General features: G+C 38.3%; 1 protein-coding gene across 3 annotated transcripts in view; it reads right to left on the reverse strand.

Annotated features, from left to right (window-relative positions):
- Positions 1-1144: 1144 nt before the first annotated feature.
- The window catches only part of sh3gl3a (SH3-domain GRB2-like 3a), a 38840-nt gene continuing 23996 nt past the window's right edge, over positions 1145-15988 (reverse strand). Inside the window, exons 2-12 of one of the 3 annotated variants that reach the window (XM_067494262.1) lie at positions 9797-9865; positions 8679-8751; positions 8437-8580; positions 7910-8043; positions 6711-6869; positions 6169-6272; positions 4845-4969; positions 4701-4733; positions 4048-4113; positions 3490-3528; positions 1145-3346 (exon numbers count right to left, since the gene is read on the reverse strand). In XM_067494262.1, the coding sequence (XP_067350363.1) occupies positions 3144-3346; positions 3490-3528; positions 4048-4113; positions 4701-4733; positions 4845-4969; positions 6169-6272; positions 6711-6869; positions 7910-8043; positions 8437-8580; positions 8679-8751; positions 9797-9865 (1149 nt within the window). In that variant the 3' untranslated portion in view covers positions 1145-3143. The remainder of the gene's footprint in view (positions 3347-3489; positions 3529-4047; positions 4114-4700; positions 4734-4844; positions 4970-6168; positions 6273-6710; positions 6870-7909; positions 8044-8436; positions 8581-8678; positions 8752-9796; positions 9866-15988) is intronic. The other 2 variants (XM_067494271.1, XM_067494280.1) reach the window with 2 other exon arrangements.

Below are 15988 nucleotides of genomic sequence, written 5' to 3' on the forward strand. Positions count from 1 at the left end.
TAAAGTTCTGCCATAGTGACCATTGGGTTTCATGACAGAACAGTCCTTGTGGTTCCAGAGTTGTTTTTTTATTTTATTTAACAGAGTTTGAGGCAACAGTGCTCTTGGAACATTTAAAGCTTTAGAAAGGATTATATACATATGACCTTGTCATTGTGGATGGTCCACAGGGGTTTTCCTTGGGTTTAGTGGTTGGTTTTTGTCCTGACAAACAATGTGAACGTTGTTTCTTAAATATCTAGCTGTCAGTCATTCTAAAATATATTCAACGGATTCCATTGACCACATGTAAGTTCCAGTGTAATTCATGATTTAACAGCAAAAAAAAAGCAAGACAAAAAAAGCACCTGACCACAATTGGGACTGCTACAGCAAAGGGTCTGTATACTTTTACTAATTTCAGTTATTGATTAACCCTTGAGAGTCTGCAGTTGATTTTTTTTTAAACTTTTGATTTTAGCATAATGTATCACATCAAAAGACGTTTTCCATTAAACTAATGATGTGAGTTGATCACAGAAGCATAATCATAGACTCCTAAGGGTTAAGACCACATTTATGGTTTTACTTACTTACTGTCAGAATTATTAGTTATTGTTATAGTGTGTACTGTAGATTGATGGGGGAAAATGCATTTTGTTCTCCATTTAAGAAAGTTTAACAACAGACATATTCTAAAGCAACTGTATAGTCTAAAGAGACAAATGCTGCGTGTTATCATCGTCATGGGTCCTATTAAATAAATAAGTTCACAACTGCAGGCCATCACTTCACATACAGGATAGTCACAATGTCACAGGATCTGATTTAGGATATGATACAACCACCCAACCGACATTACAACAGTTACAACAGTGGATTCATTATAGCAAGAACACGAGCAACAACATCTGCGATTATTTCAATCTATCTACTGTTTTGACTTCACGTTCTTTTTCTGAAAAGAACAGTTGGATAACCAAGAATAACCAAGTTATTATGCTGGAGGAGTAAAAAACTATATTTGGGCATGTCTTTAAATACACAGTGGAAATAAAAAAGTTATGGCAAATGATCCAGTTTTCTTTCTTTTTTTTTGGAGAATGCACAGAAAGTGATGAGCAGGTTATTGTGGGGTCCAGGGCAGGTCTTTATGAGATTACTCTGTAACCCATTTATCAACTCTTGATCGTAGGTCTTAAATCTCTTTTCGAGCAGCTGATGCTGCTTGTGAACAGCACACTGACACTCAAACGTATTTCTAAACCACAGCTTTGTTTTTTTCACTGATTAGACCGCAGTTAACATTAGGTGACGGGAGCCACCTAGTGCTGCCATTTCATTTTTCTGCCACCAATTTGTTCGTTTATAAAACCAGGACATAGCCGTTACTGTGCCATTACTTTTTCTTGCAGCTGTATGTCGTAGGTAGATTCTAAAGCTTCAGTGCAATACAGCCAGAGGGTTTTTAGTGTGACAAAGACTCGATCCCGATCTCACATTGATCAGGTATGTAAACAAAGAGACAGAGGGACATTCAGAGACAGTTCAGTTGCTCACACTTAAAACGACAAGTTCTAGGCACTGGCAGGCAAACAGGCAAAGTCAATGTAGGGAGAAGACAAGATGTCAAGACTGGCTGTTGAGTTTTGACATCAGAGTAGGACGATCACATACTGTCTACTATGATCCCAGTGGAATGTGAAGCGTTCAAATGGGGGTGACACTTACTGGGAGTTAGGTGTGATCACTGCCTAAGATCATGGACTTGAAAATCACAAAATAATGTCTAAAACAAACAAACATGTCTAAAAAAATAGCAACAGATGGTTTATGTAGAAGAGTATAGTTAAGCTAAAGCCCACACTCATCAAATGTTTCATTTCAAATTTCTTTATCACAATGTGGGTTTTTTCCATAACGTTGGCCACTGAAGTCACCAAAGTCATTGCTATGATCTGGGAACAATATAAAGACAATATAAAGAACCAGGAGCTGTCGGACCACTGGGCAGAGTATAAACAAGTGTCAATCCAGATCCAGATTCCTTAAAGGTAAACAATTACACAGGTAAATAAGATTATTCAGGTTGCAGATTTATAGACTCCTTGGTTTCAGTGTCTGTATGCGGCATTACTGAAAATATGAAAATGACCAAAGTTATCCTTTAACACAGTTATCCTGTTACAATGTCCTGGTCTTATTGCATAAATTAATACAACTGAGATAAATGATGGCGAACATTACAACAAAAGCAAAGTTGTAATAAACTAGGATTATTCTATAACTTTGGCAAGACCACATAAGGCATCGTAAAGACTCAAACAAGGCTTTTTTTTAGATATTAACAAAAATAAATGCTTTTAAAATAAATAAAATGCACAATTAGAGGAATATGAAACACTGGTGATCATATTATAGGTTTTTTTGGGCAGCAGAGCGTGAGAATGTTTTCTTTTCTTTTTAAAACACACAGAATCTGCATTTCAGTCTAGTCAAAAATCCAGTCCAACATTTATGAATTTCTTTAAGATGTCAGTGCTGTGAACACTGTCAATGAGATTTACTGAGGCAGAAACCTCATGGAGCCAGATTACAATTTAATGAAATTAAAAAATACTCTGACATGTATGTGATGTTACTAATGTGATTATAGAAGGTTCTCATTTGTTTGTAGTGGTCTAATACTGCAGTCATGATGTTCAGTGGTGGACTACAAGTAAAGGTAAGGAGTCTGGAAAGGGGAAGAAAGTAGACAGACAGTGCTATTAGATAAACTTGTATCAGAATAAACAGGGAGCAGTGTCATCTGAAAGAGCGACAGGATGGATTACAGAGTCTAACAACTGCTCAACATTTTCACCTTGGTCAGATCCAAAGGATACACAAGGTCCAGCCAGGCAGTGTCCCCCTTCATGGCTCGGGTTTCACTTGGGTTCAGGTTCATAAATATCCAGAGAAAACAATCAGCGATATTTGATCTTAAGTCGACTCAGGACAAAAATACTAACTTTCTAGCTCGGTTTGAAAATCAGAAGGGAGAATATTTTTCTCAGCTTCAGGCTGATTTGGCCAATGTACTTTCAAGCCCAAGTTGAGCTGAGGACGGAGGCTGCGTGGGATGAGGCAAGAGGTAGCCTGTATTGGACTCCAGGTGCTTGTCTTCACTGTGGCAGAGGGACCATGACCTCCACGTAGTTGATGGGGAAAAACCCGGATTCACCGTGGATCATGCCCTCATACCAGTTCTCATCTATCTGGTTGGTGAGGATGATGATGTCGCTCTCTCTAAAGCCCAGCTCGCCCTCATTCTCTGGCTCAAAGTCATAAAGGGCACGACAGCATGGCTGGTCCAACACCTCGGACTCTGCAACCAAACACAGGAACAGACTGATCATTATCCCTGCACAGTAATGAAAAACTGCTTTTTTCCGTCACTGGTACTGAAGTTTGTAACTAAAGATTACTTAAATTATGGACATATCTCTCCATTATGATTTCATCAGTTACCTAAAAACAGCCCATAAAGATGTGTTTCAATGGGTTTGACTAAAAAAACAAAAACAATGAGTTAGAGTAACCCAGACTGATGAAGATCATGAGATTGAATGCGATGAGATTGAATGAGATTGTTTTTAAAAGCATCAAAACTCCCTGCACCAAAGGAGGAACCTGCGATACAATTAAAAGGCCAGAAGAAAGTGAACCTACTGTACAGTGGACTGAATTTTCACAGTTGGCATAACTCAACACTAATACTAATTCATCTCAGTGACAACTAATCAGTGGTCTTTCTAAAGACCATGAGATATGGGAGAAATCCCTCAAAAATGAAAATAATCAAAGCACAGTTTCCAAGATCATGAGTAAACTTCACAGTATTAAATTGCCTGTTTGATCCAAGTAGTAGTAGTCCACAACCAACAGATCCTCACATCTAGGACCTGAAACCAGCTGCTGTTTTGCTTAAGACTAACTGGTTCCTAAAACCGTTTTTTGATCTTGTAGATTCATTTTTAAGAACTGATACACACAAATGTGAATGCTGGGTCAGTGTGTCTTACTCACGGTGAATATTGCCATTGGTAATGGGGCTCTCAGGCCATGACAGTAGGACAGACGTTTTATGATCAGCTGAGTGAGGCGTAAAGACAAATGGAGATAGTGTTGAGCACGAGACAACACAAACACAACACACTCAGTATATGATTTTGAGTTGATTTACTATGTACCTACATCCATACTATGGGTACACTAATTCTGTCCCAGTTTTACCAGTAGAGGGTGGTAGCCCCCTCTCAACTACTGCAAAGGAACATGAGTGGATGTAAATCTTTAACTGTAACATTTGTGCTGGGGGATGTATTAGAATAGCATTATTCAATCCAACACAACAAAACTTCAGTAAAGTTTTACTTAAGTAAAGTTTTTGAGTACTTCATCCGCCACTGCACAACAGTTACTGAAAAATTCGCATGCAGCTAGATTTGTTAGCAATGACACAGCAGTTTTTAACACACACAAAAAAATTGTATTGATGCTGAGAACACAGGTTTAATTTGTTAACCGAATTAAGTGGACCCTCCCCCAAAAGGATGAGAGCCTTAAATACATAAACAGTGTTTTAAAATTCGAGATTCAAGATTCAAACCAATGTATTGATGCCGTAGGGAAATTGTGTTGCCTGGTTGTGACTTGTTACAATTTAAAAGAACACCTACTTTTCCCATTGACTGTGTGGTTGAGCTGGATATCTGTAACAGAAAAAAATGTAAGGTACAAATCAAAAGTAAACAATGAAGATGGACCTGACAGAAAGAGCAGAAAGACATATTAAATAAACACAAATGTTTGGTATCAGGTACCAGTGGATTTGAATGAGGAGCTGTAGGACAGGCCATTGTGCTCACTGTTGTCCTGGGTCTCGATTCTGCTTCTGATGGAATTTAGCTTGAACTCTCTTTTAGGGCGGCTGCTAGCTGTAGATATTCTGGGAAAGGAAGATAGCAGTCTGAAAACAAGCATTGTTTCAATATAAAAAGTAAGGCTACACAATGCTGAAGGACAATTGGTTCAGGAGTGAGTTCCAGAAGACAGAAAAAGATAATTCCATTGAGATTATTAAAAGATTTCTCTAGATAAGCAGCCAGAGAATGTCCATAAATCCCTAATATCTGGTTTCAAGGCAAAGCATAGGGGTAGGCAGAGCTAAATCTATGGTAAACGTTAGGGGTGTAAAACCGAGGCAGAAACTACACAAACTACTCGGGTTCCGTTTTAAAAACACTACATAAATTATTAGAGAAATGAAGAAAAGAGGCCCAAACATTTAATCATAGAAAACCCACCACCATCCTCCTCTCTTCATGATGACTCTGCTAGTTTCTTCATACTCTCCTTTTCTCCACTTTGACCAAGAACGACCTCTCAATCCACCTGTCCTCTGGTCCCCGTCCCTTTCATCCTGCACCCACACTAATCCCAGCCATTACACAAATCATTATTATATGTCTCACAACACACATCTTTCTCACCACATGCTAACAAGCCGTGTTTACCCTTCTGCTTGTGAGCCTTCTCTGGAGTCCTCACTTATGGAGAACCACAGACCTGTCTCTTGTCTTCTATCTCTGAACAACCTCCTCAATGTCAACAAGTCTGTCTTTGACAGTTTTACCCACCAGCTCCTCCAGACTATGTAAGATCACTTGGCAGGGAAAAATTGCCTCCCCATGGCCACAGGCCTCTATACTTGGTCTCCTTGTTGTAGATGTTTGCTTATTTTTAATTATATACCTCTAATATATATAATTTTACCTACTGGTTAATGTATTTTTATTTTTTGTTGGTTGTCAAGCTGTCATTTTGACTTCACCTTTATCGATAGAGAGTTCTTCATACTTCATGTGGCTGATGATAATAGGTTTATTGGACAGTATTGTGAAATCCCTTCAGCCATCAGAGCAGCAAGAGTGTCTATGAATGAAGACGTCTGCGGCAAAGCAGCTATAATTTCAGCACTTGGCATAATGTAATTTATAGATATAGTCTAATGGATATCTATCTCAAGATTTTCATATCGAATTTATTTTTATTATTTCTGAATCCAAAGAAAGTCCCGACACCTTATATATATATGTGTGCGTGTGTGTGTGTGTGTGTATATATACACACACACACCTTCCCTACCTCTGCTGCAGCTTCCCACTGAGCTCCTCCAGGATTTGACATGACTGTCTGTGGTACTCTAAAGCCGCCTCAATCAGAGCTGACAGCTGGCTCGCCTGCTCCACCTATGGGCCAAGTAAGCAATTATATGCAAACATGAGCTTCCTTTACAGTAAAGACACATAATTTCTCTAGAATAACTCTGCCACGTACACTGAAACAAAAAGTGAGAAATGAAGTAATAATTGGACTTTGTCCATACTGAAAATCATTTTTAAACCTGTATCTTCACATTAGAGCAGAACAGATTTGATGTTAGACATTCAGAGCCTGTTTTTGACAATTATCTAAAACTATTCATAAGAGGTATTTACTATACAGACTGAGCAGGAGGACTACTTCTCCGACTGTGTGTTTCTGCTTTTAACATTTTAAAATATGTTTTATTGACGAAAAAGAGACAGGCTTAATGTGTAGGTTGAAGGTTTCCAGTATATAAAAAATCTATCTAGTTAAACTGTTTGATTATTGGTCCTTTCTTCAGAAATTTCTTCATGTCTTACATCATTCTCCAGGAAGTTGAACATGCTCCGCTCAGCCAGCTCTTTGCTCTCGTCAAACTTCTCCACAGCCTGTCGGATTTCCTCATCTGGAATCTTCCCCTGACGCTTCTTCTTATAGTCAAAGTCTAACCGGCGGCCCTCCAGTTTCTTCAGGTGGTGCTGCAAGCAAAAGCATCACAATTTTAATAATAATAGGCTTCTATTGTGCATGGTGTCTGGGAGTCTGTTGGGATTCTGAATGACTCCACAGCACTGGAATCAACATTATGATTCTTTTTAAGGTGGCCTGGGTCTTTTATTTAAATTCCACAGGTTTTACCTGACTTTATCTGGTCACTCATGAGATTCAGATTTTACATGCAAAATATCACATTTTTCCAACCATTATCTTGAAAACCATTCACACTCACATTCACACCTACGGGCAATATAGAGTCACCAATTAATTTAACTTGCATGTCTTTGGACTGTGGGAGGAAACTGCAGCACAAGCACAAGGAGAACATGCAAACTCCACAAAGAAAGGCAGCATCCAGGGATTCAAGTCCTCACTTATGGAGAACCACAGACCTGTCTCTTGTCTTCTATCTCTGAACAACCTCCTCAATGTCAACAAGTCTGTCTTTGACAGTTTTACCCACCAGCTCCTCCAGACAAGCACAAGGAGAACATGCAAACTCCACAAAGAAAGGCAGCATCCAGGGATTCAAACTGGGGACCCTCTAGCTGTGAGTATGCAACACTAACCACTCCATCACTGTGCTGGCCCACACCAAATATATCAATAACAAATCTATTGTATCCATCGGAGATGGTAGTAGTATTTCCAATAAGCGCAACCTAAAAGTGAATTTTAATAAATCTGAACATTTTGTTAATAATGCTTCTCTAGCGAGCAAAACTAATACAGTCTCTTTTTAACAGATGGTGTTTATATTGTGCAGTTGAATTAAGAGATTCAATTAAGAGATGCAACAACGATATAAAATGATGAACGATGGTAAAATGTTAAGTTTAAAACAGTGTTGTAAATGTGCTGCAAAAATGTTCATCCTGGAAGAATTGTCACATTTGCCCTGTTTTGCAAACACTGTCAGCATTATTTGTACTTGATAGTTAAGTTTCAGCTATGAAAGAAAATCAGTCCTGCTACGGTTTCACTATGTATAATTGTAGTTACACAGGCTGCAGGCATGTACCGTGATCTCTTTGAGGTCCTTGTCCTGCAGATTCTGCAAGGGGTCAATAAAATTTTGTTTGACATTTATGTCCAGGGAGTCCTTCACATCTGCCATTTGCCTCATGGCTTCCCCCATGTCCACCAGAGCAGAGCCTACATAGACAGAAAAAGAAACCACATCTTTTCTGTTAGCCTCTGTATTTCTCACCAGGGCAGCAACAGACTTCAGCTCAAGACATGTGGTGCATCTGCAACTGCTTTAGTTACATACTACGTTTTAAATGAGGTATTCTATACCCGAGATTTATATTATATAATTCCCTAAAATCGTTAGTGCTTCTGGAAATACAAAGATAAATGACACACAAACATTCACCGCTAAAATCACAGTTCTGATTTCTGGCAAGCTGCTTTCTGCCAAATTGGTTCATAACACTGAGGCAAATCGTTTTGTACCCCACTGCCGCACACATGCTGGATTTTGTGAAGCCAACACCCATCGATGCATCTATGCTATTTTTGATTAATTTTAATACGACTTGGTACCAAAGACAGAGTCCTCTCCCAGCTCAAGACCATAGCGCAGCATACAGTCTCCCAGCAGGCCTTCAGTCTGTGGGTAGCCAGTGGTCTTCACCTGCCCACGGATCTTGGACACTGTATTCAGCATGTTCAGTTTGGCTCTAGACGCTGTGGAAGAAAACAATAAATGTAGCACATTCTGGAATACAATGCAGTATAAGAACAGCAAGTCCTCTAAAAAAATACTGTGATTCTTGTTGTTGTACCTGGGTTAGGCTGGAGGTATTCTGTTGTTTTGGACAATAGGTCAATTACTGACTTGTTGGTTACCTCAATTTTCTGATGGGAGAGAGACGAGAACGTTAAAAAGAAAAACACATGTTGTTGATATAAAAATAATGTCTCCCGCTGAAGGATACTGTATTTGATACTGTATTTCTAAACTATTATCCTTAACGTTTACCCTCTGTAAAGCTAATAAAAAAAATTAATAATAATAAAAAAGAAATATATATATATATATATATTTTAGAATTTCTAAACTTGACAGGAATCACTTATGTGGGCCTTTATTTATGAAGTGATCATTGACATTTATGAAGATACATACATACAGTACACTAACTGGCCACTTTTTAGACAAAACAGCAGCTCTGCCATGAATTCTGCTTTAACAATGTTATAATTTCTTTTTGTTTTTAAGCTGAAAATGTCAGAAAGGTGATAATTTGACACTTTATTATTAAGGCCATACTGGGTAGTGTCACAAAATTATTATCAAAAGAAGTGGTTCTAATGTTTTGGCCATCTCATTCATCTGTCACCTACAGGTACCTAATAAATTATCGAGTGAGAATACAGAGTTTTTTCTCGAATTTTTGACACACGACTACTTTAGACTACTAGTTCCAATGTCCTCCATTTCCATCATCCCTTTATATTTCAATCAAAGTTTGATCCAAATTTAGCATACATTTAAATTGAGAATTTAAGTTCTGAGAATTTTGGCAAAAGATGACAGAACACATTTTCATCAAATACAATTATGCCAATATCAGGAGTTGATACATCAAGATGGAAAACTAGTATTGTTTGGCTGTTACTTAGTTGGTGGGTCATTCATCTACAAACCACAAGGTTAGCTCCAGGTGGGTCAGGTGAGCACTAATCATGGGAGCTGCTGTTGTGAGTGTTCGTGTGAATGAGACGCAACATTTACCATAAACAGCTGATAAAGCAATCTTTCCATTATGGTGGAATTTAACTGTTGCATTACAAAGCATGATGTGAGTAAACAAAATGTCTGTCAAAGCTCAAATGGCAATAATTATTATCATCATCATCATCCTCATCATTTTAGAGCAGACACCTGTGCTGAACTCACCCTCTCCATCTCCATGAAGTTTTCATTCAGCTTGGTTCCCTCCGCCCCGCTGATCTTTTCACTGAGGAGCTGCAAAGAGAGAGCATGAGATGTGTCCTGTTAATTTTATTTACTGAGCATTGTTTTGGTGTTATTTGTCCCACTGTATGAAAATAGTGAAGAGGCTGCTAACGCTATGTGCTATTGTTTTCTTTAAGTGAAAACCCTTATTGTTATAGACCAAGCAGTTTCTCAATGTTATGCACAAACCAGCGGCAAACAGCTTTGCACCAGAGACAACACTGTAAAAGAACACAACAAAAAGTTCACTAAACACTTAAATATAATATAATATATATAATATATTTAAGCCATATATAATATATGGCTTAAATATGGGGACAATGGACAAGACAAATCTAGAGCTGGTTACCGAACTTCAATACTTTTATGATGCCAACCGAAGTGCTTCAATACTGAGTAAATCTCATCACCAAAAGTCTGTCAGTAATTTAGCAGCTTCAATACTGACTTGAAAATGTCCATTTTGTATTGAAATTTTTAGTTTGTTTTAAATTTTGTTATATTTTACTGTAACATTTTTGTTAGAGTGGATGTGGGTCAGAGGTGTATCAGTCATCTAGTACCCTGGAGGTTCCCACTTAAAATTCAGCTTTCGTACATTTCTGTTCATTTATATTAGCAGACAAATTTATGTTGTGGTAACGTAACATCAAGATAGCATAAATAATTTTCTTTTTATTAAAATGGATTTATTTATTATCAATAACTATTAGCGATACCCTGCCCTATACAAATCACAAATGCTACGATCTGTTGCACTGAAAGAATCAATTTGAGTTCAAGTAAATTAAATTAAAATTTAGTAATAGAAGTGTACTTGTCTGTTAGCATAGCGTTTGTTTGTGCTAATATGAAAAAAACTGCAATAAAAAGTCTCAAATATTATGTCTAAATGCATCATGCATCGCATTTTAGACTATTATGTTATATTGCAGTTGAAATTTTCATATAATGTCAACACATCAACAAATCAAGTTGTAATTTTGCATTAATTACAGAAGTGAGTAGGTTTCAACAAGATCTGCAAATGTAAGTGGGCTGTTAATATATAAGTACAAACAAATAGCATACAATTCTTTTTTGTAATTTTACAATGAGGATCTTTGACATCCCACCCCCAACTCGGATCAGCCACGAGCCACCAAATATATTAAAAATTCTGTGGGAAACATTTTTATGTGAATAGAACTGACTAAGTATAAGACTAACATTGACATTACATTTTCAGTTTGAATATACTTTAACTTTGTAAGTAGTTTTTGAGTGGTTATGGTTTAACGCCTAACAGAGACTGCATGCTTTCAGTGATCCTATGTAAATTAACTCACTGTAACAATTGCTTTTTTTCACATTTTCCCTTTTCATAGTCAGAAAAAACACACTGTAAAGTAAGTTTACAATTTAAAAACAGGAAAAGACTCACACAGCTCTATTTCAGTGAGAGCTATGTGTTATCCAACAGATGACAAATCATGAATTATTCAAAACATCATCAGGGTGAGTGGGTCCAGACATTTTCAGACAGTTTCACTATGTGTGAAATAGTAGAACCTTCATCTTTCTCGTTCATTTGTATGCAGAAGTGTGTTTTACACAGCAGGATCCAGCACCAAAGGTGGCTCCATCAAGATACTCTGCCTCAGGTGGAGAAAGGGTTGAATCTTGTTCAGTTTTTAAAAAGCTGAGCTGGCGGGTTGATAACTTTGTGACTGTTTACTGTCAGTTGTCACAACCAAAGGTAAAAGAGTTAATACTGTGATAACTGTCCAGAGTTGTACAATCCTGTCCATTACTGTCCTGTGTTTTCATCCAATAAGCTTTCCAAACATTCACGCTCCATACACTCCAGAGGAATTCCTGGTGTGTGTTTCGTGTCGGGCTTGTTCATGAAGAAATACAACTTACAGCTGTCTGTCCCTGTAGACACCTTATTGCAAAAGGCTGCAATAAAACACATTCAAGCATCATTAAGAGCATCACTTTAAAGTCAGAACTGGAAATAATCAACCTATTTGTATATTTCTAAAAATCCTATATTAGTATATTTTGTTTAAGTAAAAGTTGAGTTATTTTAAAAAGGTGCGACTTATGTAGAAACAAATAAATAAAAAGACTACGAACACTGCTGGTGTAACTAACATTACTAAAGACTATAAAATGAAAACAATGGCTGAGGAAACAACCACACAGGAAACAGCTAAGGAAAGCCTCACCAAGCTATGCCAACACAAAGATGTAGAATATTAAGCCCACAGCAGCTGCAGCCAGCAAACACACAAAGGTAATATAAATATTCAATAGTCTGCAATGTTTTGGCAAATGCACAGTTTTAAGTTGCAGTGATTGTTGCACTTTCCTCTAAAGAATGAGTTGCAACCATTAGATTGGTAAGTAAACGTCACTTGCAATCACACCAGGAATTCGTATGTGAACTATTTTTTTCCCGTGGAACTCGACTGCATACAGTCTGCGATTGTATTTGGCTGATTTTTCATGCTTGACAGATGATGCATAAAATTTTCTATTAGGATTTACTTTTCAACCAACGATTAGGTAAATGAATGGTAACTTAGCATAACCCATAATGATGTGCTTCTTCATTTGATTGCATTGCTGTGCAGTCTTGACACAGCCATTGAATGTGTAGAGTTCTATCATATTCTATTACAGAAGGGACTCCTCTCTGAACATGGAGACACACTATCAGCTTCTTCTACTCTGCAGCTGATCTGACTCTGTTTTTACGATGTTTATTATGCTCATTTCAGCTATTTCTCTTAATAAATTTGCATCAGACTCCAATAAAAATACATTTGTAATTAGGATTTAGTCATTCGTCTTTATATGTCAGTTAATAAATCTAGTAATACACAATGTCAGGACATCTGGAATAACAATATTAATAATACTGAACTGTATATCAAAAAGAGGAATGAGACTTTGTCAATATTCCCTGGTAGATTTAAAGCAGATTAAAAATCTGTGTGTACAAATAGTGGATTAATATCAAAGGGTTTAAGGCAGTTAGGAAAACTTGTGATTGTAGGTCAGTCAAACTTTCATCTACTTTCAAGTCTACTACTTTTAGTACTATTGTACATTATCCAGACTACTTTTGAACTTTGCCCTACTGCTGGTACATTTTAGTCCCTCCAGGAATGTCATGATTGGCCCAATTAATTAGACCAATCCCTTACAAATTCTGTGCAACTTTGCCATTTAAAACAATGTAAAAACTTTGCAACAGGCTTCACAGGATCATCGAAATACTGGAGGGACTGATTTTTGGAAAAAAAAAAATCAAACAATCATTGCTTATATTGATCTTCAGAATGTTCATGCAATTTATCCTGAACATATCATATGATGTATGGAAGGAAACAAAAGATTTTCAGATGATTTTAGAAGATTTGTTTCAGATGGTGGTCCAGCTTTCTATCTCATCATATGAAAAAAAAAACAGTAGGGTTTTCCTTTAGGAGCAGTTTATTAAACTGGCTACAAGTTAAATATAGAGCAGAAAGTAATGTTGACTGCTGCTACACCAGAGCTACAGAAAATCTAAAACTAGTCCAATTAGTACTGTAGTTCTGCTAACAGCAGAGCATTTCCCAGAAGGCTAGGAATTGGGAGAAACTGAATATCAAACAAGCATGGAAAAGACAACTGAGTCATCAGAAAAGGGAAAGGGAAGACATTCATGGAATAATGGGACTAATAAAACTGAAGTGGAGAGTCTTGATAACAAAATAATAATTCATTCCAAATTTAAAAGAGAACCAAACACACAACTATTAACATCTCTACACACTTGTGGATTAAGCTTTCAAGTCAAGATGGTAAATCATGCAGGAAAATATATGAAACTGGACACATTAAATATGTATTTCTATTGAGATTAAATTAAATTTCTAACCTCCTCAATCTCTGGAGATTGTAATCATGCCCCTCCATCATCCACTCTGCCCACATTCTCCCAGTATGTGTCATGCCACACCAGAGAGAATTAAACACTAGACTTTTTTTTTTTTGGCATACACCTCAGGACTCCTCCCCCTTGGGAAGATTCAACCTGGTTCATCTACTGTCTGCTTACAGGCAGCTTTGCATGCAGACAACCAGCTGTCTCCCACACAGTGAAGACATGGTCTGACCGAATAGGCTATGAAGCACTGTTTTGAAAAAACTGTGTGGGATGAATTGCGGAATCCACATGGGAAGGATATTGATAATTTGTAGTGTATAATGAACAACATCAACTTCTGTTTGCAGGACACTGTACCCACCAGGACAATACTTCTCCAATGATAGGCCATGGATAAACCCTGATATAGAACCTCTCCTTAAGAAGAAAAAAGAGAGCTTTTAAATCAGGAAACAAGGAGGAGCTGAAAACTGTGCAAAGAGGGTTGAGAAGGAAGATCAGGAAAGGAAAAACAGGCTATAGGAGGAAGATGAAGGACCAGTTCCACCAAAATAATGCCTGCAAAGTTTGGAGAGGGTTCAAAAGCATCACTGGCCACTAGGCGTCTAGCTCCCAGGTTGTGGGTGACCAGAAGTGGGTGAATGACCTGAACCAATTCTTCAATAGGTTTGATCAGCTGCCAACCCCTGCATTCACCGAGTGTCCTCAGCTGCAACTCCTCTTTTCTGTACCCACAGAACTGCACTGCCCTCAGCTCAAAGCACGCTACACAGCTCTCACACCTCCCCATCACCTAACTTCCATGACACTTCCCCCAGCTGCGACTCCCCCCACCTTGTACTGCCCCTCACAGAAACCCAGGAGAGGAGGGACCTCAGAAGGCTGCAGGCCCAGAGGGCACAAGCTTCAGACTCCTTAAGTCCTGTGCAGATCAGCTGTGTGGTATAATGCTGCACACGTTTGGTCTAAACCTAAAGCTGGGGAAAGTGCCACAGCAGTGGAAGACATCCATTTTGACACCAGTACCGAAGCCATCTTGCTCAAAAGACTTTGGGGCACTGACCTCACATCTGATGGTTCTGCAAGTTGAATTGAATGGATGAACACACTGAAGAGGATGGTGGTTAACCATCTCCGTCCTTTGGTGAGCCCATTAATGGACCCACTTCAGTTTGCATACCAGTCAGGCATCGGAGTTGAAGAAGCTGCCATCTTTCCGTTTAATGGGGCTCTCACATGGAGAAGACTTGGGGTTCAGTCATGTTTCATGTTTTTTGACTTCTGTAGTGCTTTTATTACAGTCAAGCCTGCACTTCTGAGGGATACGATGGAGCACATGGGGTGGACCAACACCTCTCTACCTGGATATTGGATTACCTCACAAAAACTGACCACAGTATGTGAGGGTTCATGACTGCAACCTGGACATGGTTCTCTGCAACACAGGAGGCCCACAGGGAATGGTTCCAACTCATTTCCTCTTTACCATTTACACTGCAGACTTCATGTTCACCTCAGAAATATGTCACCAGCAGATGTCTGTCTAATCACAGACAATGATGTCAAAGAGTACAGACAACTGATTCAGGACTTTGTGGACTGGTGCTAGTGGAGCTGACTACAGACCAATGCAGGGAAACCAAAAAGCTGGTGGTGGACACACAGACTCTTCACCATCACCAGTGAACATCCATGGAAAGGACATTGAGAGAGTGGACTTAAATACCTGGGTGTTCACCTAAACAATAACTAAAAATTTTTATCGCATAGTCTGGTGGTGCAAACTGGAAGAGACTAGATTAGTTGATCAGGAAGGCCAGCTCAGTCCTGGGCATGGCCCAAGACACAATACAGGAGGTGGGATGAAGGACACAGTGACATCTCTGAGCAGCTCATTTAGTGACAGACTCTTAAGCAATATTGTAGGTCTTTTCTCCCTTCTGCTTTCAGACTTTACATCCAGAGCTTCTCCCAGAGAACCAATCCTCATTGTAATATACATTCCCACTACTGATTGTAAAACTGTGCAATAACATCAACCTAGTGCAACAGTTTGTCTGTATACTAACTTTTTGTTTTTTCAATGTTGTACACGAATATTTGCACATTTTTTTCTGCTGCTGTGGATATTTCACCACTGTGTGATGACAAAAGGTTTATCTTAACTTATCTTATCTGTACTGTTCTTAACAGTATGGGCTATT

The sequence above is a fragment of the Channa argus genome, chromosome 2 (assembly GCF_033026475.1).
Source record: "Channa argus isolate prfri chromosome 2, Channa argus male v1.0, whole genome shotgun sequence".
Classification (NCBI taxonomy): Eukaryota; Metazoa; Chordata; class Actinopteri; order Anabantiformes; family Channidae; genus Channa; species Channa argus.